The sequence below is a fragment of the Carlito syrichta genome, unplaced genomic scaffold, assembly GCF_000164805.1.
Source record: "Carlito syrichta isolate Samal-C Ts95f unplaced genomic scaffold, Tarsius_syrichta-2.0.1 Scaffold302088, whole genome shotgun sequence".
Classification (NCBI taxonomy): domain Eukaryota; kingdom Metazoa; phylum Chordata; class Mammalia; order Primates; family Tarsiidae; genus Carlito; species Carlito syrichta.
In genome coordinates, this window is record NW_007246184.1 from 172,260 (window position 1) to 199,507 (window position 27,248).

At 36.2% G+C, this 27,248-nt stretch overlaps 1 protein-coding gene across 2 annotated transcripts in view; it reads right to left on the reverse strand.

Moving 5' to 3' along the window:
• Positions 1-3,165: 3,165 nt before the first annotated feature.
• Positions 3,166-27,248, reverse strand: part of ANO3 (anoctamin 3) — a 198,583-nt gene continuing 174,500 nt past the window's right edge. Inside the window, exons 18-26 of one of the 2 annotated variants that reach the window (XM_008056070.1) lie at positions 26,527-26,638; positions 25,682-25,739; positions 21,397-21,494; positions 18,617-18,750; positions 17,570-17,722; positions 13,825-13,972; positions 7,947-8,027; positions 7,669-7,774; positions 3,166-6,274 (exon numbers count right to left, since the gene is read on the reverse strand). In XM_008056070.1, coding sequence (XP_008054261.1) covers positions 6,092-6,274; positions 7,669-7,774; positions 7,947-8,027; positions 13,825-13,972; positions 17,570-17,722; positions 18,617-18,750; positions 21,397-21,494; positions 25,682-25,739; positions 26,527-26,638 — 1,073 coding nt within the window. In that variant the 3' untranslated portion in view covers positions 3,166-6,091. The remainder of the gene's footprint in view (positions 6,275-7,668; positions 7,775-7,946; positions 8,028-13,824; positions 13,973-17,569; positions 17,723-18,616; positions 18,751-21,396; positions 21,495-25,681; positions 25,740-26,526; positions 26,639-27,248) is intronic. The other variant, XM_021711366.1, reaches the window with a different exon arrangement.

The following is a 27,248-nucleotide window of genomic DNA, read 5'->3' on the forward strand; positions in this document are numbered from 1 at the left end:
ACACACATACATACACACGTAAATATCAAGGGAGTTTTATACCTTAATAAAAGAGCTCACTATAAATCAAGAAAAGTAATATGTAATGATGATATCTTTGGGGGATCTTAATCTATTTGTTCTCAGAAATTGCCAGAAACAACAATTCATTTGTGTCTTAAGATATTAAAACAAGTGTGTGCACAGGTGTTCAGAACACCTAGTCCAGATTATAGCACTACTTTTGACACATTTACAAAGCTAAGATTATTTCTTGTAGTTTATTGATTGCCCTAATGTAACTGACATGTAAGAAAATAAATGAGCAATCTAATACATTCAGGCTGCATTTGCAGTCAACTGAGCAATCAGGCAATATTATTGATTGATTTGGAATAGACATTATACAGGTTTTTATATCTTTACTGTTCATTACGTTCAAGAATGCTGACATAGAGGCCACATCCTTAAAAACTGATTCAGTCAGCCGGGCTCGGTGGCTCAGCCTGTAATCCTGTGCCTTTGGGAGGCTGAGGTGAATGGATTGCATGAGCCCGTGGGTTAGAGACCTGCCTGGGCAGCGAGACCTCATCTCTACAATAATCAAAAAATCAGCCGGGCATGGTAGCGCATGCCTGTAATTCCAGCTACTCGGAAGGCTGAGTTGGAAGGATCGCTGGAGCCCAGCAGGTGGAGGCTGCGGTGGCCGGGAGCAGCCACTGCGCTCCAGTTTGGGCGACAGAGTGAGACTCCAACTCAAAAAAAAAAAAAAAAAAAATTGATTCATTCTAACTCAATAGAGCAAAACTTCCTTAAGTTGACTTTAAAATTTCTTGAGAGTTTGCAAGGAATGTTTAATGACTAACTCTCTCTCTCTCTCTCTCTCTCCATATATATATATATATATATATATATATATTTCAATTTAATATTTGAAAAGGAATTGTAGACAGCAAAAATAAAAATAAAATCAATATTTATAATCATGTGGCTAAATATATGATTGTAACATAATTTCTCCTATTGAGAATGAAAATGAAAATCCACTCTGTCTTTTCTGGACATCCCCAAATTATTTTTTCAACTATAGAACTCTAATACCTGTTTCCTACTTTAAAAATACAACATAGAGCCCAATAGACACACATCTTAGGAGGACAAAACTGTATATCATTATAAGTGCATTTTCATCTTCTATTCTGAAAATTTGGTGTTTATTCTTTGGTTAGAATTGTCACCAAAATCTAAGCTTACTAGAATTAACTTCATAAATTTTAACATAAATAAGAAAAATAAAGAGGAAAAACCTTTTTTTTTCTATGTTAAAAGACAAATTGCTGTTTGTTTTTTAGTCAGAAAGGTGGTAGAGTGTGTGCATAGCAGGTATTGAAGTAGCATCTGCAAAACAGATGTTCTGCCGCCACCATCTTCAAAATATTGTTTCTACAATTATCTTTGCCATCAAATTTTTCTGCCCATTGAATCTCTCTTTCCTCACTTAATAAAAGGTATCAGGAAAAACACACCAAGTAAAAATCATCAGGAAAATCTATCAGACTACTTGTTAGAGAAGATATTCAATTTGGCCTTAAGAGTTCACCGGTAGCAATGAATTGCACAAGATATAGTGACAAGATCATTGCAATAGTATCCAGGCAGCTTGAGTACCACATGGGGCTAGCCACTTATGGGACAATTATTTTGTGGGGAGTATCTCAATAGATTTCATAAAGTTTTGTTTTTCAACGAATAATTTAGGAAGTTTTGCTTCCCAAAAACACAAAAAGAGCAGAGACATTACTTTTTCCACAGTGAGTGAATCAAGATTAAAAAAATATTCTGAGGAAGTCAATGCAGGTCTATGCCTGAAAATCCCATCCGCTTCCTTCTTAAGGAAAGATGGAAAGCAGCATCCACACAGCTGGCTATCTAGTGTAATCAAGACTTCCCCTCAGGCCAGCTGCATGTGGAACAAGAGGATTTCTCCAGGGAGAATTGTGCAGACACACATCCTGATATGGTCATAAAGCAGTAGGTTGGATTGATAGGTTTCTCCTTGAGGGTAGACTTTGATGATACTGGGGATCAGATCTGGTCCTAAATGAGAGACTCTTTTCAATTAACTTGTTTGATTTCATTTTACTTTACTGAAAAAGGTGTCCTAATGTGAATGTGTTTAGGATGCAGTGACTGTACTACTAGTGTTGTCACCATTGCAAAGATATCAATTCTAGCTAGCAGGAACCTGGGCAGATCAATGATTCATGTTAAAAACCCTATTAATCTCTCCTGTGGACTATGTATGGTTGGCATATTTCGCTTTGAATAGAAATGCCTATGGAAAAATGTTTGCCTTTCTGTCAGAAACTGGGTTGTTCAGACCATTCCTAAAAGGTTCACTTCGGAACTGCTAAGAATACCAGGAATGAGACAAGGTGTTCACCGATTTCCCGAATAAAACCTAGAACTGTCCCCAAAGCCTCTTCTGATATGTGATTTGAGTGGATATTAAGTGGAAACACCTGATCATCAAAATGGGATTGAGTTGGGCATATCTCACAGATAGAAACTGCTTTATGATTTTTATACAAAAAGATGACAAGGACACAGAGTATGTGAACACACACACACACACACACACACACACACACACACACACACACACACCCCCTGGACCTGCCCCCAATTGACAGATCAGTCAGTCCAGCCATGTAAGTTAAGCAACTCCACAGACAACCTAGATTTTCACTATCAAGTGAAAAAAAAGAAAAAAAGAAATGAGCAAGTTGGTAGCCTCCTGTTAACAGTTGACCATGGTGTCCCTATATGTCTTCCCTCCTTGGCATACACTACATCTGTGCTAAAATTCCTCTCTCAAGATGTTGATGGTGATTGATAGAGCTGGCGAAAGTGTGGGGAAAAAAAAGCAGTGCCAGTGTGTGAAGGAAGTATTATTATCCCCACAAGAAGGAATCAAGCTTCCTCTCCCATCTGTTTCTAGCACAAAGCATTATTAAGATCAGTGTGGTATCCCCTCTGCACTTTAATGTGTACATGCTTCGAGATAACAATGATCTTAGTAGAAGATAAGTAGTCAAAACTTTTAAGAGCTAGGGTAAGGATCTGCAAGAATAGGAAACTGTTTAGCCTCTTAGAGTTAAAGAATGAGCAGTCTGACTCCCCATACATGCTCAACAAATCCCAGTTTAATATTTCAGAAACCCGCAGAATTAAATTTAATGCACAGAATATAAAAATACCATATCAAATGATAATTTATTGAGTGAAAAAGTTTCCTATTCATTCCATCGTACAATAGATTGTGCTAAGAGTCATTTTGGAAGAATGTGCAGCATTCAGAAACTGTATCTCGTCATGCAGTCACTTGGTATTTTATAAGTGCGTGCACAGACGCAGACAATCACAAACAATTGTAGCTATGAGCTAGAGTGATTTCCACACATTGTACTGGGAAAGCTCCTCGGCCTAGAACAACTTGTCAAGGCAGACTGCATGCACATATATATTAGTTGTTTGCCTGAAAAGACAACAAGTTAGAATATGAAAATATATAAGCAGCATTCATGTAATACATAATTCCTGAGAATAGTGTGTGCTATAAATCTTTGAGAAACAATTTGTATTCAATATAAAATCCATGATATAAAACATTTCTCTCAACTCAAACAGAGTGATCTAAAATTGACACATTACAGGGGGCTGTCAGCATTTTACTGTCAACATGAAGGCATAGCTAGATTCTATTGCACTGAATCACAAAGTAAACATTTCAGATAATGTTTTGTTTTTCCTATTCTTCACATCTGTTTCAAAAATATCCGAGAAGACATTTTCTAAATCAGTGTAATACAATTTTTTTATTAAAATATTTTTATCCTATCATATTTTTCTCTCTAGCCAATCACCATGATTTTAAACTCTAATGGGGCTATATAAAAATGTGGAAAGGGAATAATTCCCAAGGACACAGTCATCATGACTCTTTGCACTACCGTTAAACAAATGTCTGTGCCTTATGTCCCCGGTTTGGAAAAAACGTTTGTTTATGTCATTACTAGGCATGAAGAAGAGTTATACTCAGGTATGTGTATACATTTATCCAACAAAGAAAAGAAAATGCAGATGTTACAAAGATGGAGGAATTTAAAACTCCTGTGTTTTGTTAGTGGAATTAGTTGCTGTAAACAAGCAGGGGCAAAAATGAATGGAAGAGTCACATGACCAGGGAGGGCATGTGAGGTAAGTTCAGAGTCTGAGGCTCTTCTCCTAGCTCAGAACCAGAAGACAAGTAGGGAAGTGAATATTCTTGACAAAAACAAACAATGAAACAACTATAATCAATACACTTTTGCCTGGAGGGAGAGAAGGAAAAAATCAATAAAACATTTTCGGTGATAGACTTGAAAAATATTTTTCTGGTAAGAGAGACTTTATAATTTTCTTACTAAAGAAACACTAGCATCTATACATAGGAGCTTTATTTTTATTGTGTTTGATCAGGTCCTTTATATTTTGGAAATAACTGTGCTTTACTTAATTGGACAAAAAATTAATAGGACAAATAACAATCCTTACCATCATCCTATGTATGTATGAATGGGTGCGTATATGTGATTTCCTTGTTTTGCAAGGAAAGATGCCTTGATTTCTACCGTACATTTCCCTACTTTAACTCTTCTCTTTCTTCCCATCCCACCCCCACAGCTTATGCCTCCTCTGGACTTTCCTTCATCGAGTGCCCCATTATCCCTGCCTCATCAGTCTATGGAACAGTCATACTCATAGACCAAAAGTTGACACTGAAATAGGAAATTCCACAACAAAACAAAATTGTGTCTTTTACAATGAATTTGATTTTGTTAATAGAGAGTTTTCAAAAGTAAATCACATCAATCTATGAAAAATAATGACAGAAAACTCCCTTCAGTGATGAAAAAAAAGGAAAACACAAAATAGTGGCATTTTTCTTTTACAAATAATATTGATTTACATTCATGCATTGTTTTCATTAGTTCATGAGTAAGAGCGCACATTGTTGGAAAAAAGCATACGTGTTGCACAGCATTTGGCTTCAGTTTTCCTGAATAAACCTATGACGATAGCATACTGGGTAACTGGTGTCAGAGCTGCAGAAACTAGAACTTGTGCTACGTACTGTCAAGGTGCAAAAGTACAAGGAAAACCAACATATTTACAACAATTCAAGTTAATATCCTGTGGGAGTTGTAGTAACTCAGAGAGGGAAAAATGAAATATACTATAAAACAGCCTTCCACAGTAAGGTATGGATTAGTTGAGTTCTAGATGAGTAAGAATAACCATTCATATTTTATAAGTAGGTGGCTCTACTGACATTTAGTAGAAAAAAGAATTGCAGTGCAACTGGCTCCACCAGTGATTCAGCAGACTTGAAGTAGCCGATGCAATAGAATATTATTTCAACAAATGGCATTCTTTTTGGAATCTTAGATTTTTGGTTTGACTACTAACTGTGATGTGCAACTCTTCAACTGCATAGTCGATGTGAAGCAGCATAAATCCCCTGTGGCCCAGATCCACACTCCCAGCAAGAGGACAGGAGAGGTTCCTACCAAGCTGTAAACTGAAGGAACATGGAGTTCAGGCAGCAAAGGCAATCACTGATTTAAGCCAATTCTTTGAGCATCTCAACTCAACCAAAAGTTTCAAAGCCAGATTAGTATACAAGTGAAGATCATGTGAGACTTTAAGTCGTGCCTGTCTTGTGAACAATTACACGGGAATCAGTCTCTAACACCCTCACCACCACCGTTCCTATGACCCTGTCACTGATGGAAGGCAGAAGTATACAAGCACACAACTTCCTGAGACTGGTGCTGAGCATCAGATCTTGCTTTCCTGCAATGTCAATCTCTCTAAGTCATGAGTCATTTTTTCTTCCCTAGCATCCTGGATATTCCAAATTCCAGAGATGATTGCGAAACATTTCCAAGTAGCGTATTGTACACATGGTTTGCCAAGCATGCCTTCCTCCTAGGTCCCACCTAGAATCCAAAGTTGCCATCATTTCTTCCTACTAATGGGACCACCCCTACTGGGTCACAGTTATCAACTAAGGCCATTCGTGGTGAACCGGTTGGCCACTTTTTCTCCGTTGTTGTTGCAAATGTTCTAGTTCAGCCTCATACATCATTTCTTGGACTAAGTATTTCTCCCGTCGTATTCGTTCATGTAGGCCCTTTGGTACATCTGGAATCAGGTATGCGATGAATGACTTAATCCCAAAAACAAGGTGCTGCAAATTTCAGAGTGAAAAATACAATTTTCAAAAATTCTGAAATGCTAATTATAAAACAGTATCATCACAAATATGTTGTATTTGTCTTAAAAATCAAGCATCATACTTTAGTATGTATTATCTAGAATACTCATATTTTCAATATTGAGACTACAACTGTTGCCTTCTATAACATAATTATTAGGAGAAAACAAAGAATTGTTTCATTCTTTTGCTGCCACATGCTGCTATCACTTTATAATCACTGAATGAGAATCTTAACTTGATATTGGTAAAATCCTTACATATTATGCAGTATTATGATATGAACTGTTACACACAGAGAGAAAGATCATAACCAGGGAAAATTCATGATGCATGTGCACAAACCACACAGGATATAGTCTTCCTGTCATGCTGGGATTAGATCCAAATTTTAGCACATGCGTTTTTCATAATTTCTACCCTATTAAATTCACATATAATTATTACTGCTTTAAATACTTTACCTCTATAACATAATTCTTCCATAATAAAAACATATTAATTATATTTTAAAATAAACTGATAAAAGTATTGTATCAAAAATAGAAATAAAACTCAAATGACAACATGCCTGTAGTTAGAAGTATAGATGATGATTGGTTTTCTGTTTCTGAGACAATTTTCAAGACAAGTTCTCACTCAAGGTGGGAGCAAAATGGTCACAAAAATGAAGATAATAGACACTGGGGACAACCATAGAGGGAGATGTGTAGAGGGGGTTTAGGGATCAAAAATAACCTATTTTGTACAAAGTCTATGCACTTTTTTTGAAGTTTTAAAACAGAGTTTATTGGAAAGAAGGAGAGAGGGGGAAAAAGGAAGACTGATGATGGAAAGACTGCCAGTCTATGCACTTTTCCAATCAAAATTTTATCAGGCATAATTTATTAAATCATTCAATGTCCTTTGGACATTGGATTACACACACACACACACACACACACACACACACACACACACAACTGTAATTAAAGTTGATTGCTCAGAGACTCACTTTTTCCATCCTGATGACTACATATGGGTTCTTTTACCAGATAATGAAAACCATCCTTTCCTTCTTAAACTTGACTAAAGAAAGGCTCACAATTAGAAGTCTCAAGAGTTTTCAGATAAACTGGGCAGCGCGGCAGCGTTGTTTCCCCCCTCCGATTTTCTGGTATAAATATCCACTAACACCCATTCTTATGTGATTCAGTTCTTGCTTTTCTGCACTTGTGAGAAAGGTTGCCTTGTACCTGAGCCCTTTACTGGGACCTACTGAAGTCCTTTGCGGGAAGTCAGTGAAGAGCTAACTTCAAAGAGGCAACTGAGAGGCCACGTGGAAAAGCATCTAGCTACAGCCATCCCCTTCTCAGCTTGTGACTCACCTCAAACACGATGATGAAGGCCAGTCGAGCAGCAAGGATATGCCAGTACTGCAAGGTGAACTCGTAGGGCCTGGAACTCCAAGGGGGACCTCTGTAGTCTCGGTATCTGAACACCCCAAAAACAAAGAGGACGACACATAGATGTCAATGTTTGAAGGCCCCCAAGCTTCTTGATTTGCCAAAAAGCCAAAACGGCAGTTTAAGCGAGCACATCAACACGCAGAGGGGAGAAGTTGGAATGCTGAAAGCAGGCAGGAAGGATACCTGCAAGTAAGTACCTGCAATAGCCCGATTTTCCCATACCAAGCTCACTCAGGTCAAAGAATGAGAGGCTGTTGTTGACGTATCCCTTTAAGCAGCTGCGAGGAAAAAGAAAAAATCTCATATGATTCAGAGGTTCACGAATATCTAGTCCAATTCCTCCATGACGAACGACAGAATTGTATAAACGACATTATTCTTTTCATCCTAACTATAAAAATTCAGCAACTCAGCTCTTCTATTCCATTTTCTAACTCTCATGACAGCTCTAATTGTCCATTAATAAGATCAACTCTTGCTCCGCCATTTTCTCCCAGTAGTTCCTACGTTGCCCCTTCATCTGGTTTATGTGTGTTAAGTGGTTTCTATGCATTAGACAGTCTGTTAATTACTTTATATGCATTCCAACTCTATACATATATGTTTTCTAGGCATACGTACATATATACTATTTAATTACAATCAAGTAGTCAGCTAATAAACATTATTTATTATTGATTTATTAATTTATTTAATATATATTTATTGAGGATCTACAGACTGTTAGAAAAATTCTCGATACTTGGTATTCAACAGTGAAAACAGGGAAAAAATTCCACACACTTTGGAACTTGCCTTCTAGCAGGGGATGGGGGTAGACACACCATAAAAATAATTAATAAGTAAATTGTATAGAACGTTAAAAGGCGAGAAGTGTGATGAAAATGAAAATGGAGTAAATCTTCCATATGGGCTATACTTATTCAACACTCCTACAGTAATAAAAACCATGTTTTTGAAGACATTGCAGAGGTGTGTAAACACGAAGTAGAGGAATGAATGCTCCAGGGAGAGAAAAATTCCTTTCTAGGTAAATTGGCAATCACTATTTTCTTCTTTCTCCTTGAGGCATTTGCTTGTCAAATCTGGGTGAATACTGAGCATTAGACTCCACAAGATAGAGGGCCTCTACAGGGGAATAGAAGAAACAATGAGTTTTGTCAACTGTATGTGATTGAAGTGACAGATTGGAGACCTGAGTAGCCCCAAATGCCTGGATGTTTTTCTCATGAGAATTTGCTAAGTTCTTGGGTAGGCTGGAGAGCTGAGGGTGGGAGCAGGGATAAGCTAGAAGTTTCCAAAAGGCAAATGAAATCTTCTGGAAAGGGAAAAGTCCTGCTGGAAGAGGTGGACCTGCCACTGACATGTGGCCAAAGTTTTGAGGCAGTGTGGGGCAAAAAGATAAGTTTAAAATCTCCACAGGCCTCCACATCTTTAAAATAAAAATTTAAAAAAACCAATCAATAAAATTTTGTACACTAATGGAATAAGAAAACATATGATCACATTAATAAGGAAACAAATATTTGATAAAAATTCAACTGCTATTCACAATAAACACCACTCAACAAATTAAAAAACTTGATAAAGAATATCTACATAAAAATATATGGCTAATATCATTTAACAGTGAAATTCTAAATATGTTGGACTGTTCCTCCCGAGGTCAGGAACAAAACAGTCCATTGTCATCATTTCTAGTCAACATAGTCCATGCATAAAGAAGAAAAATATATAACTGGAACTAACATAGGGATAAAGAATATATAAATCTGTCATTATTCACATACTGCAACATTATGTATAATCGACAAACCATTGAATTAATGAGTGAATTTAGCACAATCACCAGATAGTTACAGGGTCAATATAGAAAACAACTATTTCTATATACCAGCCACAAATAAACAGAAACTAAAATTTAGAGAAATACTACTTAGGATAATACCACAAATACTATATAGCTGGGTATAAATCTGAAAAAGATGAGTAGGACAAGAATTAGTTATTACGATCAATGGTTTAGAGTTTTAGGTAGATAAATTTTTGGAGTCAGTTTTAAGTTTTACAACAACCTTAAAGCATATATATTATGATCGCCATCATAAAGATTAAGAAATTAAGCGTCAGAGAGACTAAGTAACTGCTCTAAGCTTATAATTCTCAAAAATTTTAACCTTAGGCAGGACTCCTTTGTGTTTTTAAAAATTATTAAAAATCTGAAATTTTTTTTAACAGGGTGCATCTATTGATATTTTAATACATCAAAAATTAAAACTGAGAAATTTAGAAAGTTTGTACTTATTATTTTTAAAAACTACCAAACTCTTTACTATAGATTACATCTTTTTAAAATGCTATACTTTCCAAAAGAAAAAAATGTAGTGAGAAAAATGACATTGTTTTGCTTGCTTGCAAATCCCTTTAATGTCTGTTTTAACAGAGAAGACAGCTAGATTCTTTTTTTTTTTTTTGAGTTGGAGTCTCACTTTGTCGCCCAGACTGGAGTGCAGTGGCCGCTCCCGGCCACCGCAGCCTCGACCTGCTGGGCTCCGGCGATCCTTCCGCCTCAGCCTTCCAAGTAGCCGAAATTACAGGCATGAGCTACCATGCCTGGCTGATTTTTTTTTTTTTATTTTTTTTATTGTAGAGATGAGGTCTCGTTACCCAGGCGGGTCTCGAACCCGCGGGCTCAGGCAATCCACTCACCTCAGCCTCCCAAAGGCGGGGGATTACAGGCTGAGCCGCCAAGCCTGACTGACAGCTAGATCCTTACATCTGGTTTTATATTAAATTGGTTGCAATATGTTGTTTTGGTTGAAGAGTAAGTAGAAAATCTGGCCTTACATGTATCAGTCATTGAAAAGAGAATTTCAATAGCATTTCAGACAACTGTGGATATTTTTCATTGACATTCCACCAAACCTCTATATGTGATACTTTCTTAAAGTTTAGTTACAATGTGATTTCTTAAACAATATCAATGAAATTGTCGTGCTGTCCCATAAAATTCATAGGTCTATCTCACACTTTAAATTCATATTTTATCTATACATGATTTTGTAACAACAAATATGGGTCATTTGGAAAATATGTTCCCAGGACTTTGTAGATCTTACAAATGTTGACACATTTTTGCTATAGACTATGGAAAAGTCATAATTGTTAATATCACCATTTGTTTTTTAACTGAAAACAAAAATCTGTAAATACTAGGACGCTTTCAAGCTCACAGTGGAGGACAAAAATTATCCAAAATTCTAATTTTTCTTCAAAGCTTGAACTTTATCATTGGCAACAAATATTATCAATTACTTTCTTTAAAATAACAGTCTGGTTCTGTGCATTCTGTAAGATAGTTGACTAAATATCCAAGTCTAAAATTATAGTTTGTCTGGAAATTATTATTTCATGTTGGAAAGTTTGCTCAATTTTGAAGCTCAAAGAATCGCACAAGTGTTTTTCTTTGAGATTCCCTTCATACCTTGGGATGCAGCAGAAATGGTTTACACACACGTCTCTTTCTGTCAATAGTAGACTTTTGAAGAGGCATTTATCCAAGGGTGGGGATTTTATTGAATTAATAATTATAACTGCTGCATTGAGGACAGAGAGAATTTCTCATTGACTTTTTTTTTTGGTTGTGGTGGTGGTTAAATAGCGGTCAGGTATACGATCATTGCTGATTGCTGAATTTGGTGCCACTGTCTTGGGTTATACAAAGCAACCAGAAATTTTAGCCACCATTGTTACTGTGCCATATGGCAAATGTCAATATGTGACAAAGGCAAATAATGTCTTTGTATTGTTACCAAAATAGTATTGACCTTATGGACTGCACAAGGAGATTTGAGAACCACTGACCCAGGAAAAAATAGTTGTTAGAATCTGGGTTCAAGCACACATCAATCTCATTCTAAGCCTTGAAATCTTAACTAGAGTGCCACACTGGCTTCACTCCCTTCCTTGCCCCTACTAGACCCCATGATTCATCATTTCAACTACTTTCTTGCCAATATCCTTCTCCTGCACTGCCGTCTTGTCTTTCTGCCACCTAACTCTGAAAATATCCAATCTGAATGAATCCATCCCAATTTAGCTGCTAAGTATATCTGGAAAGAAATCAAACAACAGGGTGCCCCTCTGAAAGTATGGTGTTAATGTTACATAAACCTTCCATATCTTTGCTTGAAATTCGTCTACATTCCTAAGCACTGACTATGGGAAAGGGGTGGGACACTATCTCCAGGAAAAGCAGGTCCTAAAATGTAAACAGGGTACCAGCCAATCTCACGTTCACAGGCCACTAGATGGCAGTAAGGACAATCATTCCCACCTCTAAGGAGGTGGGTGGACAAACAAGCCTGTGTTTTTTTGTTATTGTTGTTTTGGTTTTGGTTTTTTGGGCAGGAATCTCGCTCTATCACCTAGGCTGGAGTGCAGTGTCACGCTAACGGCCACTGCAACCTTGACCTGCTGGTCTCAGGCGATCCTTCCACCTCGACCTTCCTAGTAGGTGGAACTACAGGATCACGCCACCATGCCCAGCTAATTTTTTGACTTATTGTAGAAACCAGGTCTTCTCATGTTGCCAGTCTGGTCACGAACCTCTGGGCTCAGGCAATCCTATCGCCTCCGCCTCCCAAAGTGCTGGGATTACAGGTGTGAGCCACCAAGCCCAGCTAAGCCTACATATTTTAAACCCTTAAAATCTGCTTCTAGACTGTTTTGAATTATGAAACAGAATGTTTTCTTTTTTACCATTAAAACTAAAACCACCTTATATTGACATTGTGTTTGAAAGTTCATAAGTTATTATCTCAGGCACCATTTCTTAATCATGAGGGCTATAAGCAAGTACTTTTTGTTATGAACCAACTAGACCCAGATTAGGAACTTAAGGTGTCTGACTTTAAGTTAAAAATCCCTTGAAGGGACTCCAAAATGTAAAATGAGGTAATACCCGTGCTTTTATTTCCTATCTTGAAGACTGAGTCACTTCTGTTCAGAAAGGCATTTCAGTGATCTGGGAAAACATCAGCTCGTGATGTTAACTGTTGACATCTTAAATCAATTCTCAACCTGGGTGGCACCTGCCCTGCACCCAGATCAGCCGTGTATCCAAAGCTGTTCCCGAAGGAAGAAAGAAAGGCAGCTTTTTCTATCACCACTCTCTCTTATTACTCTAAGGCTGATTTCCAGCTACAGCTCTTTTTAAAAATGCTTCCAGTTCCTCCCTGTCCCCTAAATCCAGTGCCTTTTGGCATTTCCCCTCAGTACTTTCTTTTATTAAGAAAGAGCTGAAAAAAATCCCATATCACCTAAAGAAGTAGTTCTAAGTTGGGTGATTTTGTCCACCAAGAGACACATGGCAATATCTGGAGATATTTTTGATGGTCTCAACTTGGGAAATAGGGACATTGCTATTGTTAGCTACTGAGTAAAGGCCAAGGATGCTGATAAACATCCTTTACTACACAACAGGGCCCCTTGCACCCCTCCCCCCACCAAAGATAGCATTATGCGGATAGATAGATGTCAGTAGTGCAGAGGTTTTGAGAAACTCTGCTCTGAAGTGAGCTTAAATTTTAACAGAAGATACCTGAGGACTAAGGCAACATTATCTGCATTCTTAAAAACTCTAGCTGTAAATTCCTTTTGATGATCTCTAGTTATAGAGCTGACAGTCCTTCATGTTCTGCATCTCCCTACAAACTGTTAGAAATTTGATTAACCAGGGTAGGTTACATTTTCCCCATTTATACAGTAAGAAGATTCTATTGAATGATTTCTAAGATATCCTCCAGTTCTAAAATTTGATTTCCAAATATATTATCATTTTTAACATTTTGATACCAGTGATGCATTTCCAAGTAAAAACAGTGACTCTAAAATTACTTGCTGTAAAAACACTGTTGCCCTTTCTTACCTTGCTTGATTTCATCTAATAAACACGTTATAAATGCAATGCGCAGAAACATTACTCTTAATGACCATAGAACAAAACTTCCCAATATGTTCCCATTGTAATTACAAACATAAAATATGTCAATGACATGTAAATTTCAATCTTACTTTTCACTTGGTTCCACATGATTTGCACAAGGGCCATATTTGTATTCATAGACAAAACGTGGGATGTAATCAGAAGTAATAGCAATTACAAATGCATTGGTGATCACAGCCAATATACCAATTCCTTCAAGGATGCCAAGCCAGATACCTGGTAAGAAAAAGTTTAAAGATGGTGAATAAAAAAAATAATAAATATGACTGCATTCTAATCAATTTCATTTGGAAATGTGTTACTTATGTGGGGACCACAGCTCTATTCATGATTTACTTTCTTACTTTAGTATCTCACTCTAGATAATACAGCCATTGAATATGCTGTTTCCACAGAAGGAAGAACTCCATATAGAAATATTTACAAATTCAAAAGCCACTCAGACCTGACGCATGTCGGTAACTGTGAGACATGACACCAGTGTGCAAGACATTTCAAAGCCTACTATATAGAAACTTGCTGAGACAATACAAATAATATGTTAAAAAAAAAAAAAAAAAACCTTTAAGTTCTATAAGGTTCTGGGACTCTAAAATGTCTACATAGACTATGGAGTTTGCCTTTCTTTTTGTCAAATATCTTTTTAAACTGAAAATATAAAATCCTAACTGATGTTTTCCATTTCTTACCTAAACACACAAAAAAGCTTTAAAGTTATACAGTATATATAATCAATATGCTATTGATTATAGTCAAAACTGATGTTTCAAGTAGGACTAAACCTAGCTTTAAAAAGATTGACGAGAAAAAATATACATTCTGGAAAAAATGCTCTAAAATGCGAAAGGTGATTAAATAGCATGCCAGTTTTCTTTGCTTCTCTGGTATTTCAGAATCTTTAGAATGTGGCAACATTGGGTTGCAATTAAAAAAATACAAATTAAAAAGAATGCAAAAGTTTACCTGATGGAGGAGATCATAGACAAGAAATCAGAATTCATAAAAAACAGTATTTGGGTACATCAAAATTAAACATTTATTTTTGTAAAAGACAATATTCAATCAAAAACAATATACTGGGAGAAAATATTTGCTTTATAAAAACAGACAAAGTGCTAATATGCCTAATACACAAAAGATCTTAGACTTTTAATAAGATACACAAAGAGAAAAAATAGACACAGAATACAAATGAGCAATCTGCTTTGGAACTTAAAATAATCAATAACTATGTTAAAAGTTTCAACCACTAGTATTCAGGGAAATACCATTCAAAAAATACAATTTTCTTAAATCTCATAGGTTGACTTACCTTTGAAAATTTTATAAAATCTGGTCCTATGTAGGGATTATGGACAAACTCTTTTACATTGTTGTTGGAAGTATGACTTATTACAATATTTTTGGCAATTAATATACCTTCTAAAATTAAAGTATACATACATTTTAGTCTAATATGTCTACTTATTAGGATGTATATACCACAGATACATTGTACACAAACACATACATAGGTTAATATGTGATACATAATATATATCTATGTCTATATGTTCATAACTATATATTTATTTCTGCTTGTAGTGGGGAAAATAAATGAGAATAAAACTTATTGCATATCCATATTATAAATATTACTTTGTACTTAAAAAACTAGGACAATATGTTTTGAGTTGGAGGATATTCATTAAAAAAATGTACAGTTTTACATATGTGTAGAAATATACTTTTGTATGTTTCTATGAGTAAAAAAAAAACATTAACAAAGGGTACATGCTAACTTGATAGCACTGATTCCCTGTGGCAGAAAGAAATGTAAAGGCAGAAAAGATTATTAACTGTTGGAATGGAAGTTTTTTGACTTATATTTTAGATTTCATTTAATGTTCTTATATTTTAAAATGTTGAAATCAATGAATATCCAAAAGTTAAAGGACAGCAATAATTTCAATTGCCTCAAAAACAGAAACTCAAATTCTATAATATCCAACCTTTACAGATTAGTATATTTTAAACAGACTCTGGTGATGGTGGAATATGTAAATGGGTAAAATTGACTAAAAAAGTAACCTCATAGTATTAGCCAGAAAATTCCACTTCTACCAACACACACTACAGAGAAAGTAGTCTGATATTGGACATTCTATTAGAAATCTCCAATTTATTAAAGCTGTGTGCAGGATAAATAGTTAGATCAATGGGAAAAATAGATTCTAGAAATACACTTAAGTTTATGAAGAATTTATCATAAAGCAACAAATAATTCAAAAAAGCTCAAAGATAGAATTATTTTAGAAGTTGAATTATTTAATAAATGGCTTGGAAAACTTGATTAATCATTAGAAAAAAAGGTGGAACTCAATTCATTAATAAGAAACTTCAAATGATTCAACAATTTAAATAAAATTCTACAATGCCAACAAACAATAAACAAAAATAGAAAAATATGCACTTCCCTAAAGCAACAACAATGAATACAATAGGTGACAAATTATTAGTTCTAAAGGGTCTTTCTAAGAATACCACAAATGGTAACAACTGTAATTCATTTGATTATATATAAATTTTAATATCTTATTTGTCATAAAGTGAATAAATTGAAAACATTTTGACATTCTTAAAATGTCAAAGCATTAAAAACTTTTATAAATATGTGATTGATACTCCCAATATGAAAACATTGCCAAATCAGACATAATGTCTAAAAGGTATAAACACAATTAGTATAGAAGAAATATAAATATATCTAATCACATAGGTATAAAAGTGAAAGTAAATATAACAGTATATTTTTTTCCTTTTCAGATTGTCAAAGATAGAACAACAATTTAAAAATCCTTATTATACCTGGAGCTGTTGAGTAAATGAGAAAACATATATTTATGCACTTATTGTGGGTGTGTAAATTGGCATAATATTTTTGGAGGACATGTTGCCAAATTGTTTATTAGAAATTTTAATGTGCATGCTCTTTGAACAGAACACTACACTAGAACTTGATCCTGAGGAAACAATTAAGCATGCATGAATACGGTCACCTCTGTTGTTTATAATAGCAAGGTACAGAAGCAATGTGAATGTCTCTAGTAAGAGTATGGATTTTTAAAAAGATACCATACACATTTAATAGAAAATTGTGCAGCAATTATACAGAAAGAAGCAAAGATATGTCTATTAACATGTAAAATATATATGAGTTTCTTTTTAGTTGCAAACAAGTTTATAAAATAGCGTTTTTAATATGAACCTACTTTCAACTAAGTTAGTGTTCATTTCATTCTTTGTTAACTAAAACCATTTAGTTTTGTTATGTTGGAAGGCAGCCATGATGCTATGTAAGATCAAGTCATGCTATCTTAGTCTATTTGTGCTGCTATAACAAAACACCTCAGAGTGGGTAATTCACAAAGAACAGAAATTTCTCACTGATTTGAAGGCTAGAAAGTCCAAGATCAAGACACCAGCACATTCAATGTCTGGAGATGACCTCTTTCCCTGCTTTCAAGATGCCTTGTGACTACATCTTCCAGAGGAGACAAACACTGTCCTCACATAGCAGAAGGTGGAAGGGTAAAAAGGAGATGAATGCCACGTACTCACATGGCAGGAGAGTGAGAGAATGAACCCATTCCCTCAAGCCCTTTTATTAGAGTTCTAATCTTATCCATGAAGGTTATGCTCTCATGACTTAATAATCTCTTAAAGGTTTAACCTGTTAATATGATCTTGGTGGCTAAGTTTCTGCATATAAAATTTGAGGGACACATTCAAACGACATTAGAATGCAAAATCTATTTAACTTTTGAATCTTACCTATGTCTGTTGCTCGAGCTGGCAATGGCCTCCGCCACTGGGTGACAAATTTGTATGCATCTAGTCTGATTTCAATGATATTGTTTAACAAAGCCAAAAGGGGAGCCAGAGGAAACGCCGCAACAAATATGGTGGTAAAACCAAATTGCAAAACTGTAAAAAAGCATCAGAGAATTAATAATGTGACCACTACGCTGTATTATATGCTTCCTTTGTGCTAAATAAAGTACTTTCCACAGTTTGTCTTTAACCCTTTTGCTATTGCCACAAAGTAAATATGCTCATTTCATTTTATAGTTCAGAAAATTTTCACTCATATGTGTTAATTAAACTTGCTAAAGGGTAGATAGCTAGAAAACGTTAAAACCTGCATCCAAACCCAGATCTGAATGGATTGAAAGTTGATGTGCTTTTTACCTCTACATAATGCAGCATAAAGGAAGGGGAAAGAATAAAAAGAAGGAGAAGGAGGAACAAGAGAAGGAGAAGAGAAAGGAGAAGAAGGAGGAGAAAGGAAGAAGAGGAATAGGAGGAGGAGGAGATAAAGGAAAAAGGAGGAAGATGAAGGAGAAGGAAGAGGAGGAGGAGGCTGTGACTGCAGGCAGTGGCAGTGACAGCAAAGAAGGAAATGCTCGGTTCTGAAAGGAACCCAAGAAACCTAATCTTGTCCTCTCTTCTTATAGATGAGAAAACTGAAGATCAGAGACAAGCAAATGTCAAGGCAACACCCGTGATTCTAGTAGTCAGAATGGGAATTCTTATTTTCTTAATATAAATGAGACTCTTGAAGAAGTTAAGACCCAGATTAGGTGTGTGCAAAGAATTATTGTGAAAAATAGTTATTGTTTTATTTGGGTGGGATGGTACAGTTCTTAGCATAGAAATTTGTTGTTTTATTTTGTTTCATCAAATTGTTTCTTCAAAAGACTTTATGTTCTCACATGCTCCACTGTGAGCAAAACTGTCATTTTGGTCAAATGTCATTGCTTTCAGAGGATAAAACATGTGAGCTTAAGGTGTAGTCCCACAGATTTTAGTTGGCCTTACCCATTTCCAAGTACTCATCCATCAGTCCGTGAAGGTTCATAGGTTGCAGATTCCAGTCATTTTCCCACTGAGGTATGGAAGTATCATGTATTCCCCGCTTGATTTTGTGTCGTGACCACCAATTCTGGATCAACCTATAGCATGCAGCAGATCAAAGGCTCTGAGCTCTTACTGAAGGGCGAACAACTTTTAGTGTTTTAAGAAATAAGGAACACCAACTACCTTTGGACTATATTAAGCATTCCCGGGAACTGGATGTATTTGGTCTCAAGTTTAAAAAAAGTTTTAAAAGTTTAAAACATTTTTTCTTAATGTTTAAATCTACTTTTGAAAAAAGTTTAGCACTGGAGAATAGACCACAGCCTTCCAGAACTCTCTTAGGCCCTATAAACATCTACATAATCACCTAGGAATTCATTCCTCATACACTAAGAGGCTCCTTGATTATGACTAGACAGACATGTATTTCTGCGATTCCTTCTCCCATTCCCACCTACATAAATACTTGCACTTCCATGTTGTCTCTTGTGATTAGGCCTAAGCCCTTCACTGCTAACTACCTAAGATTTTCTGAACAGTGCTTTCTAAATATGAGTAAGATAATGTACTACATAAAATAACTAAGCCCTAGAAAGAGTTTCAAGAGACCTAGGTGTTGGTTCTGATCCTGCAACGTTATTAGCTGTGTTTTATATAGCAAGTCTCTTCACCTCTCTGAGTATTTAAACATGAGGAGTTTAAATATTAGTGATTATATTCTGCTGTTATAGTGAACAGTAATTGCCAGGCAATGGATCTACAACCATGAGTCCACTTCTCAGACATGGGAAGGCAGCAACTAGCCCAGGAACAATCTTCAAATTATGTGACTCAGAAATATGTCACAGACATCTGAGTGATGAATTATTTAAGAGTCCATTGAAAATTACTTCTTGGATGAGGTGATTCTCACAGGACTCAACGAATAGCGCGCAACCCCAGTTTGACTCATGAACCTGACCTTATGTGGCAGTTGGAAGACCAACCACAGTTAGACCAAAACAGGCAGTGCTTCATCCATGGGGGCTGCCTCTGCAGCCTCAGGAAAATGAGAAAGGGGCTGGAGACTGGAATTGAGTCAGGTCTGCTTCTTTCTATTATATTTATTTTTCTTCTGCTTGAAGTTTTACTTGAAGATAGAGAATCGCAATTTAAAAGTGTGTTGCTTTAATGATTGGTCCACTCTTGCTAAATTTTCTTCACCAGACTTTGCCTAGCTGTTGAGAAACACCAACAGGATATCCCTTGCCATGGTGTTCTTAGGATTTGACATACGTGATCCAGGCTGCTGTCTAGAGTGCAGAGCTTGTGCAGTAGCCCACTGGTAACAATAACCAATAGAATATTGTTAACACTGCCATGCCTACCATATCATCTTGATGGTACTTAGGAAGGGCCCACGTCATGTTAGGATTCTATGCTAAATACCTGGCACTTAATTTCCTCAGGTACCTCCAAACAGTGCTACCCAAACTCTGTTTCAAAGAGGTGAGCCAAGTATAGAAAGGAATACAGCAAATGAACTGGGGTCCTCAATCCACCATCCTCTATTCTATCTTCATTTAGAAGAGATTTGTTTTCATCTGTTTTCAGCATTGAGGATCTGTATAAAATCTCTTCACAAAAAAGGTTCTGCCATTTATAATGAAGGTTTAAAAACCCTGAGGTCACCTCATTTAACCTTTATAAATTCCTTATTTTACAAATGAAAACAAAATGTCTCAGAGAGGTCAAATAAATTTTAAGCAAATTTAGCAAGGAACAGAGAAAAAATTTGAACGAGGTTTGGGTAATTACATCGTCCATGCTCTAAAACTGCCTGTAATCTAACACAGTACTTTATGACAGATTTCAAGGTTAATATCACTTGTCCAACCCCCAGGTCTGTGTTCAGAAACATCCTGATAAAATGTGTAGGCCTACAATAAAAACAAAAAAAATCAGTATATAGTTTGATGTCTAATCCCAAACTATTAATATTATCAACCAACTAACCAGTTCTTCCCCAGCAATCAGAAAATTACTCAAAATAGTCATGTTTTAACCTTTGATTGGTTAGACCCCAAAGATTCAATACCATGTTCTTTAAAACACCTTGTATTTTGCTGAATTTTAAAGGAAATTATATTTTAATACATGTGAAAGTGGGCATTCAGCACGTCTGTCAGCATTTCATAGATAGTTGAAACTTACCTAAAAGCACAGAATAGAATGTTATTGTTCTGATATTACCACAATCAATTCTGTACTGCTCTAATGATCTTTCTTTCTTTTTTTGGTTGTAAGAAAAAGCAGAAAACCTCCCATCTACAATTTTATCTTTGCTTTATTCTCTTAGGAGGGGTGGAGACTCAAAGTGTTAAACAACAAACTTGGTCTTCTGATAGCCAAAAGAAACCAGAAAACAATTTTCATTGTCTAGAACCGTTTTTGTAAATAATGTTTTAAAAACAGCAACAAGTGTCTTCAATGCATTGAACGGTTACTCTACATCCATTTCCCCCTTTAATCCTTAAAGCTGTTCTTGAGATACACATACTGTTGATATCTTCTTAGGGATGTGAAAACAGGGTCAGAGAGGTTTAACTTACACATCGTGTCACATTTAGTAAGGAGGAAAGTGGAAACTGAACCCTCATTGATCTGCCTGCCAAGCCCAAATTCTTAAACGTTCTTCACACTGCTGCCATCTCTCTTCTTTGTTACGCTTTATAAGGAACATTTAAAAATAACGTGCTTACGGGTATCCCAGTTCCATGAAGTTGTTCCATATTTGCTTCAAAAACATAATAACACCCATCTGGAGGCAGAGGTCTATCAAACAGCCACTAGGATGACACTGAAACAGAAGATAAGAGAGATAATGAGAGAGCTCTTCTTCTCTGTGGGCTTAAGCATCCTCACCTTTAAGTTGTACAGCAAAGTCTAAAGCTGTGTCTCACTATCTGAATGTATAAAGAAGATAAAAACAAGGAAAACTATGTACAGTGTATGAGGGCACATGATGGGAATTTTTAAAGTAACTATAATGGAATATTTATCAGAATAATAAGAAACATAAAGACAAAAACAACTTTAATGAGCCCTTACTATCTGCCAAGCTCTGTTAGGCATGACCACATTTAGTGAATGCTAGAGTACCATATAGCCATTAACAACCAAGTAATAGAAAAATAATTCTAATGCACAATTTTAGATTATAGAGAATTTGCAAAACTAGTACAAAGAATTCCCATATATTCCTCATCCAATTCTAGCTATTGCTCTTTCCATTACCATGGTATATTTGACAGAGCTAAGAAACCGACATAAGTGCATTGTGATTAACTCAACCCTAGGCTACTTGGAATTCACCAGTTTTCCCCTCTCTGCTCCAAGATCCAACTCAACAGACCCCATTGCATTTATTTTTCACATCTCCCATCTCCTCTGGTCTGAAATTTTCTCCGTTTTTCATAACTTGGACAGTTTTGAGGATTGCTGAATGACTATCCTGTGGAATGTGCTCCAATCTAATTTTGTCTGATGTCTTTCTCATGTTTGGATTGAGGTTATGTATTTGGGGGAGACCAATCACAAAAGCGAAGTGCCATTTTCCTCATGTCATTCCAGGGCTACGTGAGAGCCACATGACATCACTGGTGATGCTGACCTTTATCACTTGGTTAATGTAGTGTTTTCCAGGTTTTTCCATGAGAAAGTTACTTGTTTTTCTCTTTCTCCCTTCTACTTTCTGAAAAAGAGACATTAAGTCTAGCTCAGTCCATGAGGGTAAGAAGGTCAAACTCTACTTCCTAGGTAAGAAGTATCTATATATGTTATAGTGTGTCTCTAAGTGATAAATGCATGTCTCAAAATAGTCTTCATTGTGATCTCTGTTTTTCCTCCTCTGGGCTCTCCTGCTTCTTTTTTAGATTTTCAATAAGTTGTTATTCGAAACCCACACCAACAAAAATGGTGTGGGTTTCTAATAAAAATTGCAGCTAATGTATTTTGCTTGAAAACGTTGCTATGTCAAAGATATTTGGGTGGAAAAGCGTGGGTCTGTCTCTTCAGAAATGGGTTCATGTCCTGCTCATCAGGATGATAGTCTTCTCTATAGCTTTGATCCAGTTTCTATTTATATCAAATTGGTACAAGTGGGACTTCAAAGGAAATGCATAATTAAGATCCAAAGAGCCTACTTTTCCTGTTCCAGCCCAGTAATGTAAGATTCCCTAATCTGAGCCAGAGAAAGGGTTTGCTAGCAGTCATGCTTATTGTGTGGAGAGGTCTAAATTCTCTTACCCAAGCATGCTCCTTTTTCTAAGATGAATTTAAGACCCCCGGAACTTTGCCACATATGTCTGACAAATGAGTTCATTAGAACATCTGAGGCAGAACAGTTACTAAGCTACAGGGACTGATCATAGATCACAGATGCAAGCTAAAGTTCTTCAATTTTGTAGAGAGACTCAGAGGCAAATTGACTTGCTCAAGGTCATGAAATGTTGACTGGCGCTGTGGGAATGAAAGCCTTGTCCCTGACACTCTCAACCACTGCTATTTCACATCACGCTAAGGATGATTTCTATTTGCCAGTGTGTTTGTTGTCTTGAAGTGTGGGTTTAGCACAAGCACACTATTATGTAGGACTGGAAAAAGATGATCATAGGACCAAGTGACTGGATCACTCCCCACAAAAGGTAGGCCAAAATAGGAAGCTGAAAGACGTTTACAATTTTGTTGAAATTGAGCCTTGATGACTTTATGATTTGCAGGCAAAAGAAAGGGAGCCAACAGTTTTTGTGAGTCTTCCCTGTTCACATACGACACTCTTGAGTTAAAGCCAGTACTTTAATATCTCACAATTCAGTTGGCAAAAAAAAAGCCCATACTTAGAATGTGTGAAAGAGAATGAATGAGTGTGCAGAAGATCTAAGCATTCATTCCAGCTACACCTTTCAAAATCATATGACCACTGACAAGCCAAAGCTGGATGCTTTCATATATTTTTCTCATTCACTCCTTGTGAGAACCTGACATGGTGGGTTTTGGTATTCCCACTCTGTAGACGAGGAAGCTAACTGACAGACAGGACTATCAGATGCTGATATCCATGTTCCTTCATTTTGCCTACTTTAATGTGTTTACTCTCAATCCAACTTAGAAGTGTGAGCCAGGCAATCAGACAGCAATCTCTCAACAGAAGAAATTTTCTTTATGTCTTCAGTTTTGCCTACATGCTATCCCAACAGTGACTGGAAAGCACAGTGTTCAGAGCACAGGCTCCAAAGCTACACGGCCAATTTTAAATAATGACTGTATTAGGTATATTTCTGTAATGTTTGGCAAATTACATCTGTAATTGTAGGCAATGTACATCTATGTCCTTGTTTCCTCATCTGTTATATGGGTTTAATAATAGAATTCTTTTGAGGATTAAATATATTAATATACATACAACACTTAGAAACAATTGCTGGAGTGCGTACACAAGTAATAAGCACTCAATAAGTGTTAACTATTACTAAAAACTTTTTCATGTTGAATTTACATGAAATGTCAATGTGAGATGTTATATAGATATAGTATGAAATTCACAAGTCCAGGATAGCCAATTCATACGTGTTCTAAAATAAATGGTAGTACTTAAAAATTTTTCAATGATGGCTACCATTATTGTATGTTATTTTACATGAACAATGTAATTTAACTCATGAGTCACCATTATTTTTGATAATTCTATTCTTATCACCAGTTTGCAAAACAAAAACTGAGATTTATAGATATTAGATCATGTATCTAAATGGAATTAGAATGCAGATTGTCAGACTTCAAATTCAAGATACTTGTTATGTTTTATGGTTATGCTCTATTCTTCAAGACTGTTAACGTTGTCCAAGGATGAAAAGGGCTTTATTTGCACATTTTATATTGCCAAGCAGAGACTGGCATAGAGTACCTGTCAATACATTTTTCTTGTATAAGAGAGTCACATTATTATCTTCCATCATGTCTACTTCTTGTATCTATACTTTTAAGATTTCTAGGGTATATCACAAATCCACATTGTTCATTTCACTGCTTTTAAAAAAAAATACTCTTTTGTTGGAAAACATGGCCACCACATATCTCATACATATTATGGAATACGTTTAGAATGGTTAGGAAACATTCCCAATATTATATTTGTTTTTCTGGGACTTTCCAAGATGAATTATGACTTTCAATAATTTCTTAATCACGAATATGAACATATAATTAAACAAAATTATTGGTGGCAACAGTCCCTAAAATGGCATCAATTTGCAGATCTTCCTGGCTATAACTACTCTGTTCCCACTCTACCCTTGCTAACTCCACCTGCAGCCTCTTGGAACAAATCAAGCCTTGGGTACCAAACTGGGTAGGTAATCAGCCTTTTAGTAGATATAGTCAGAACTCTGGGCCATGAAAGAAAACTGAAGTTGGATTTGGGGACTGCCTGGTAGCCCCAGGATTATGAAAGACCTTAGTCTGTCTTTGGTCAATAGAATAATACTTAGGTTGATGTGGCCAGAGTATTGACAAATATTAGCAACAATTTCTAGCCTGCCAGCCACCATCCAGGGGTTGTGCTCATTGTGTTATAACCGTACATTTTATGCTGGTGTTTAAAGTAAGATTTATTTTGGACTAAAGTTCTTCTTCTTAAAGGGAAACCTGACATATTTAAAAGTTTGAAAGTCCGCTCAACAGATAATAATAATTTCCCAAAGGAGGAAAATTACTGGAGCTAAATTCCTGGGTTTTGAGAAGGAGAGCAATGGGTATGATAGACAAAAAAGCTAAGGTAAGAATCTTGGGTTTAAACCTTTCATTTCACCCCCTTTTATAAAAGATGCATTTGCTCTCTTTCTGAGCCCAAAAGGATTCTTCACTACCAACAACAAATCTTCCACACGCATGAACTTTCCTGAACTTGGCCTTCTTTCCGCAGCCCCTTCCTCCCACTGGTTCATGTTCATGGAAATCCTCCTCACCCACCCTCCCAAAGTTACTTACTTCCTCCAGCCTCCATCGGTCAAAAAGTTTATTGTATTTTCCTGGGTGGCCTACAAATCTGTAAAAAGGCATTATGTTTCATTAGCATTTAAATGGGGAAGACTAAAGAACATCTACTAACGCATCACAAGAGTGCATCTGTGGGTAGACATAAATATTCACTGGTGCAATTTGTCCCCAGGCTGTTCAGTTTTCCTATGCTTAAATAGCATCGGAGTTCCTGACTTAAAAAGGAAAAAAGTAATACCCGAATTCAACATTAACGTATCAAGAAAGTACTGACAAACGGACTGGATAAACATTTTCCACTCTCACGTGTAGAGTTTTAATGTCTTGTTGACCTAATGAATGAACATGGCAATAATGTGCTGAATTGTTTGGCTCAATATGTTTCCATGTCACTGGATAGAGTGTCAGGCAAATGGCAAGGCAGAGTCATTAGTTTAATGTGCTTCTTTTTAAAAATATTTTGCGGCAAAGATGGAATAAAAACATTAAAATGATGGGCAGAAGAGGTTTTCAAACTAAGGAACTGTAACTCATTGTTATGCAATTCCAAACTAAAGATTTGTAAATCAGGGTTACACAAAAATTAATTACTTCTTTAACAAAACCAGCACTGATGAATAATTCGACTCAAGTATGGCACATACGTTTATTTTTTTGTGCCAACTTTAATTGGAAGTGGTGCCAAAAGTCATGTGAGTGAGAACACATGTGAAGACTGACGAGCACAGTCTTCCAAGAGAGGGGACAGGAATCTGCCACCTCTGTTAACTAACTGGCAATGGAACCATTGACAATATTTTTTATCTGCAAAACTAATGTGTATACAGTTAACTTACCTTCCCAAAAAGAAAGCGATGTAAAAGATGGAACTGTTTAAATTGACAAACTGGAAGAGAAACATCTTCAGGGCAAAGCTGTTTTCCCATTCAGATTCCGTTCGAGGATATTCTAGACAGAACATAGGCTATATTCAGACAGATGCAGTGAATTACAAGAGTGCTGGACATGGAATCAGAAGCCCGCTTGTCCAAGTTTTACCAGTACTATGAGACACTTAGTGTTTCTGCCTGAGTTCTTGTGTCTGTGTCTATATGATGCGATTGACAAAATCTATGGTACAGAGTTGATTAAAGAATTTAATAAGATGATCTTTAGACTTTCCACACAGCTACAAAATCATGATCCTTGTTATTAATTTACAGAGATTTTCAGGAGTCTCTGTGCTATTGCCCTGTAGAGATAACCATAGATGTTGGATCAATCCTTCACCCAACCAGTTATGCTCAACATAGGGGCCTAAATTAAGCACAGAGTTCTTTGAAGAATGAACATTTTTGTGTGCAGATGAAAGTGGAATTGTAAAGAACAGCTGAGTCTGTCTCACCCTTAAACCTAACTGGCAGGCCATCTCAGGCAGGTCTCTTCACATTTTTTTGCAATCAGTTTTCATCTATAGAATGAGGAATTTAAACAAGGTGATTTCTAAGAATCCTGTCAGCTCTCATGTCTTATAGTTCTATGACTCTTTTTTTTTGAGTTGGAGTCTCACTCTGTCGCC